Source organism: Halyomorpha halys, unplaced genomic scaffold (assembly GCF_000696795.3).
Source record: "Halyomorpha halys isolate HHAL.00 unplaced genomic scaffold, Hhal_1.1 Scaffold425.1, whole genome shotgun sequence".
In the NCBI taxonomy this organism is placed as follows: domain Eukaryota; kingdom Metazoa; phylum Arthropoda; class Insecta; order Hemiptera; family Pentatomidae; genus Halyomorpha; species Halyomorpha halys.
Window position 1 is genome coordinate 887,943 of NW_027114575.1, and position 6,573 is coordinate 894,515.

A 6,573-nucleotide genomic window follows, 5' to 3' on the forward strand; every position below is an offset into this window, starting at 1 on the left:
TATTTCGAAATATACATATCTTTAAAAAAATAATAATAATACAATATAGTATTTACATGTTATTTATTTTAGAAAGCAATGATAGTAACTGGGAAAATGAAATTTTAATACATATAAACTCTGCTTATATATCTCAAGAGGAAACTATGCTAACAATTTCAATAAAATCATTACTTCATACACATACATCACTGCTAGATGCTTAGTGTAGGAAAAACATTGATAACTTAACATCTTATATATCATTTCTTATAACTGAGAGTTTAAATTAAATTTGTTTTAGTTTGAAACAATATTTTAAGCTTGATTGAGTTTTACATTTTTTTCAGACATAAATTGAAAAAAGAGCCCTGAATGGAATTAATCAATTATCATGAAATTCATTAAGTTGGAAATGAGAAATACTAAACAAACAAAAAAACTTAGAACACCTTAGATGATTTGTCAGTGTATTCAAAGATGTACCAAGTCATGAGGATGCTTATAGACAAAAAGATAAATAATTCAATTAAGAACCTACTTTTAAAAAATCATTTTATAGAAATAACTTAATAATAAATTAATTTTTATTTTTCTCAAATAGTTTTTGTCTTTTTTCTAAGATTTTCAAAACATGTAAATAATTATTTAATATATAAATAGAGGTAATATTTGGTTATTAGTAATAGTTTTTGATCTTAAAAATTAGTTTTGTATCACATAATTGTTTGTAGATAAATTATTTTGTGTTTTATTATTGAAACATGTGTTTCCTATTTTTTATTCTATTGTACATAAAAATATATTTAAAGATGATATTCAGATTAATGGAAAAAAAATCTTTTGAATATATAAATTTGATTTTATTATTCAATATAGTTATCTTCCAGGGCGATACAATGATTATAGCTGTAATACAATTTTTCGATACCATTTACACATGATTTGTCTTTAGCCTCAAAATCAAAGGTCTCAGTTTCGGTGATTACTTCTTCATCAGTGCTTAATTTCTTTCCAGCGAGCATTCTCTTGAGGTCTGAGAACAGGATAAAGTCGCTGGGCACCAGATCTGATGAATAGCGTGGATGCGGAAGCAATTAAAAGCCCAATTCATGAAATTTTGCCATCGTTTTCTTCTATTTGTAACACGATGCATTGTCTTGATGAAACAGCACTTTCTTCTTCAAATGGGGCCATTTTTCCACAATTTCGTCCTTCAAATGCTCCAATAACGCTATGTAATAGTCACAGTTGATGGTTTTTCCCTTTTCAAGATAGTTGATAAATATAATACCATGTGCATCCAAAAATGGCATAACCTTTCCAGCCGACTGCTGCGTCTTTCCAAGCTTTGGAGTTGGTTCATCACGTCAGCAGTCCACTCAGCTGACTGTCAATTAGACTCCGGTATGAAATGACAGAGCCATGTTTCATCCATTGTCACATATCGACGCAAAATTACAGATTTAATACGATAGAACAGCTCCAAACACCGCTCAGAATCATCAATTTGTTTTATTTTGGTCGATTATGAGCTCACGAGGCAACCACTTTGCACAGAGCTTTTGCATACCCAAATATTCACGATTTGTCCAACACGTTCCTTTGATATCTTTAGAGTTTCAGCTATCTCGATCAACTTCACTTTATGGTCATCCTAAATTATTTTGTGGACTTTTTTGATGTTTTTGTCGGAAACAGCATCTTTGGGGCATCCACTGCGTGCATCGTCCTATGCTCATTTCGTCTCGTTCAAACTTAGCAAACCACTTCTTAATGGTTGATTTTCCTGGTACAGAGTGCGAATAATATTTATCAAGCCAAGCCTTGGTTTCATCAGTATTTTTTTTCCAGAAAGCAATGCTTTATTAACACACAAAATTCCTTTTTATCCATTTTTTTAAAACTAACAAAAGTTGCTTCACTCAAAACGCAATATCTCACAAACTAATAGTCTGACAGCTATCAAATTTATATGTGTATCTTTTGAAGGCTAGGGCTAACTAAAAATAATATGGATTTAATGCTAGTAGCACCATGCATATGTCAATCTATGAACTTTTCAGCCCAACTGTTACTCTTATTTTTAAAACCAATGTCATGATGTTTTCTAATATGAAATCTTCTGTTAGTGACAAAAAAAAAATTATTCAAGATAGCAGCAAAAAAAAAAACCTAGTTTACATGCACCATTTTTTCTAGACCTTTAGTACGTCAAAAAGGATACTAATAACAAACTAAAAATTCAAACCCTGTTTTTGTAAGAATCAGTTCCACATATCACCTATATATTTAATGTATTTCTCCTGCATATTTTATCTAATTTCAAATTAATCTTGGAATGCTGGAAGGTATGTATTTTACTATTACATTATAAAATTTTAATTATGCATATATAATGAAGTTTGAATTAAAATAATTGGAGTAGTAATAAAAGTTAGAATGAATAAAATAAATTTCTCGGCTTAAAATTGATAATCTCTCGGATACATATCTGTTTTTGTTCGGCTAAACCCTCTTACAAGAAGTTTCTTTTATTATTTAAAAGCCAAAATTAGCTATCCGAGAGTTTATGAAAATAAAGGAAAGAAGTTGGTTTTTTTTAAAAATGTTTATTTAAAAAATATATATATAAAAATAATAGATACAACAATTAAAAAACATAGACGAAGGAAAAACATCGATCTGTCGAAGTCTATGTGGAATTTTAACTAAAAATATATAAATAATAAAACTTAAAAAAAAAAAATGTTATATACTTTTAAAAAAAAGATTTTATTCAGTCAATAGTATAAAATAACAATATAGCATTTAAGTTTGAAGAAACAAATAAATGGTAAAAAAAATGTGGTATGGGATTAATTCCTCAACTACTAACCAACTGAGCTCTTTCCAGTGTCACCCATCCTAAATATTTGCTAAGAACTCTCCAATTAGAGCCTTTTAATAAACTGAATGATTGAACTGCACCCGAAATATTTTATTCTAATTTTACTACACATTGGGACAGGTTTCCGAGAAGTGAAAGGCATCTTCTGGCAGTTATATAGTTTCACACTTAAATTAAGTAATTCTGCTCTACACCCGAAAACAGACCACATCGATACCATAAGAAATTAAAGTTCTTAAGAATAATTTATGATTTTTAAAGACATTTACAAGTTAATTCCTGATTTTTTCAGACCATATACAATAAAATTGCTGATAAACAGACACTCCGTTTTTAATGTGGAATCATTTAACGATGTAATGTGATGTTTTAAAGAATTACAAAGCTAGAAAGAACACTAAAGAGACAGATAAAATTATTGTTTTAGATAAATCAATTCAATTTAGAAGAAGATAGTATTTATAAAATAAGATAAAATGAAACCTGTTTGTTTTATCAGCGGTAGGCCTGATATCCGTTCCAATGCCGATTGCAGCAAGCATCGCAGACATATTGTACATTGCCCTTCTGAAAGTTGACATTTTCAATTCTCCATTTACTGCCCCTGGCCCTGTCCAGTCTTGAACATGGAATTAAAAAGGAAATAATAAGAGATAATTGATTTTTTAATAATAAATGAATGAAATATAAATTTTATTCCAGTTATTTTATAATTTATTTTTTATCACTTAAAAAAATAACTAAGTATATCTATACTGAGGAGCCGGTATAACAAAGGAAATACATTAGAAAAACAAAAATAAAACCCATAGGTTCTTTCGAAAATACCTGAAATAAATTTTGTTTTCCTCATAACAAGGAAACTTGTTTGGGCTTCATCGTACTAATTACAAGGCTTACTCTTAAAAAGTCGTCAAATAATATAATTTTTTAAAGCAACAATAATGAAGTTTAGTAAAAAGTTAGTAACTAAAGGTGAAACAGATAATTTTTCAAATGGGACTGATGCTACACTAACTTTGTTTCTTCAAATCCGGAGCTGACCGACTCCATTTAGGAGTATGAGATTCAGGTGGTAAGTTATCGACTATAGTAGAAGTCCTAGATCTTCTCTGGTGATACGTGCTAGGACCCCAAGTCTTTCCTTTCATCTCACCACCTATAACACATAACCAAACAATTTTTATAAAATAATACAAAAAATGCAGTAACCTTTATCAATAATATGAAAAATAAATAATTTGGAGGTGTTTCATACATATTTATAACTTGAACAGAGGTACAATATAATAAAAATCAAAAATCTTTACTAGGGCAGCTATTACCGTGGAACCTCAATATAATTTTTTTTTTTAAATCACCTTGAGTCTCATGTGAACAAAGTTCCATATAAAAAAAAATTAAAATTCTCTTAGAAATTTTTTTTGTCTTTTTGCAATGAATTTTTGTAATATCATCTCTATATAGCGAAAATGACCTCTATATAGATCAATCACCAGTGTGGACCATACATTAAGGCCTTGTGGAAATAAATGAAACTTTAATAACTTGAACCAAATGTAATAGAAAAAGTTTTCAAACAACAGTTGCCTCAGCCAATGACTCCCTACCAGAGACATTAAATTAAATCTCTCGACTTTGTTTATATAAAGTAATAAATTTGACAGTTTTCGCACAATAATTCCACATTAATTAAAAATTTGGTTCATTGAACATTGACGGGTATAGAATTGTCAAGAAAAGTATATAATGTTGTATAATCTTTAAATATTTTGTATTTTCATTTATACAACTTGTTAATATTTTTGCACTTTGTTATTATGCAAAAAAAACTAATATAAAAACACAACCTAGGTATTGCCTAAAAAAACATAATAAATATACCACATTATTAAAAAATAAATAAAACTTAACTTATAGGGTATACTTACGTGGTGTTATGGCTTTCTTCATATGGGCAACACTTGGAGGAGAAAGAGGAGGAATGGTAGATATACAACCATCAGGCTGAACTTGTATTTTGTGTTGAAAATCTAAAATAGAAATCATTCAGAAAATACTAAACCAATTTTCAATACTTAGACACTACTACTATGATAGACAAAATTAATAAATTACTTTATATTTAAGATTTATTAATAACTGTTATAAAAAACAAATTATTTCATGTTATACAGAGAAATATAAATTGCAAAAGCATAGATAATGAAAGAAAAAAAAAATCTTAGAAATAAAAACATAGCTATTCTCATTTGAAACTTATCAAAGCTGCATTTCCTCACATGTTCTTGTTGCTTTACAATACTACATACATTATACTCGAATAATCACTACTTTTTTTATAGTTATTAATGTCTATAGATTTTCAATTAAATATCAATTTATACTATGCTGTATTTACCCGAATGTAGGGCAAGGTATTTTCTGAAATTGTCTCAGGTAAAATGAGGGGTGACTTATAGTTGGAATCAATTCGGGAAAAATAGAGTACAGCCAAACTTGAGGCTTTTTAGAATAGCTTATTTTCATTTTTACTTTCGTGATGTAAAACTAATTTACATTAATAAGTGACAATTGTTCATTATCAAACACATCAGGGTGAGAAAATGTAAAAGAAAATTTGTTCATAACACATTCATCGATGATACTATTATATTATATTCAAGGAAAATGTTACATTAAACTAAGGGTTGAGAAGGATAGTGAAGGTTATATGAAATCAAAACAAAAAAATAACTGATGTAAAGGGTAATTAAAATTAAGAATGGCTAATCAGAAACAGAAAGGTATGTTCTAATTTCAAAGCTTCATCATAATACATATTGTAATATCCTCTTTTTGAGTAAATGGTTATTTTTTATGTGTAAAGGATTTTTAATGTATTTATTTTATGTATCGTTTCAATATTATTCATTTGCTTTGTTAAAACAAAAAGAAAGCTAACCAATTTTGTTCAGTCAAATATAGAGTGGAAACAACATTAAATAAAACCAAGATGGCGGCACTGTTCTGAAGTGGTTAAATCGCTGCCATGTTGAGCAGATTCAAATATATTTATTTTCCCATCAAGATTTGAAATTACAGTACATTTAAGAAAAATTAGAAGTCAAGAAAAAGTATTAAAGAATAATATTCAGAAAGGAAATCATTAGAAAAAACCCAAAACTTGTGCTACAATCGATGTTTACATGGAACATCAAGATAGGTTTTGGTTTTTGATTTCACTTGATGTTTAGATGCGGGAAAGGGAGGACAGTTCCTGGAGGTAGGAGGTCCAGAAGATTCCTTAGTCTACTCTCACTTCTAGAGATATATTAAAAAAGAAGACGTCTAGAATCATCCAAAAAGTTAAAGTGACTCTTTGTTTTGGATCGCCCGGATGAGATGTGTTGAAAACTATTAGAGGACCAAATGTTTTGTTTAAATTCAGTGCTAGTTTGTGAAATAGAAGTCATAAAAAACCATCAGTCATCATAGAAGAGCATAAATTAGTTAGTGTTATACAACATAGAATTTTAAGCATATTTAAAAAGTAGATGTTAATTTAGCTAAGTGTCTGTTCTGATTGCCTATTAACCCGCCCTTATATTAAGAGTCTATTATATAATAAAATAAAAATAAAATTCTCCTATCTGTTTAATATTAAAGCTTCTTATTTGAACCGAAACTATACCTAAGATATGAGAATTGAGTAAAAACTATCA

General features: G+C 28.6%; 2 protein-coding genes across 3 annotated transcripts in view; one reads left to right on the forward strand and one right to left on the reverse strand.

Annotated features, from left to right (window-relative positions):
* LOC106682575 (sorting nexin-7) overlaps positions 1–564 on the forward strand; it is a 12,586-nt gene extending 12,022 nt beyond the window's left edge. Inside the window, exon 10 of the mRNA XM_014423495.3 lies at positions 330–564. Coding sequence (XP_014278981.1) covers positions 330–340 — 11 coding nt within the window. The 3' untranslated portion in view covers positions 341–564. The remainder of the gene's footprint in view (positions 1–329) is intronic.
* Positions 1–6,573, reverse strand: part of slpr (slipper) — a 21,213-nt gene that overhangs the window by 2,809 nt on the left and 11,831 nt on the right. For both annotated transcript variants that reach the window (XM_067051735.1, XM_014423492.3), the window contains 3 exons: positions 4,801–4,902; positions 3,888–4,028; positions 3,353–3,488 (listed from right to left, as the gene is read on the reverse strand). In XM_067051735.1, the coding sequence (XP_066907836.1) occupies positions 3,353–3,488; positions 3,888–4,028; positions 4,801–4,902 (379 nt within the window). The remainder of the gene's footprint in view (positions 1–3,352; positions 3,489–3,887; positions 4,029–4,800; positions 4,903–6,573) is intronic.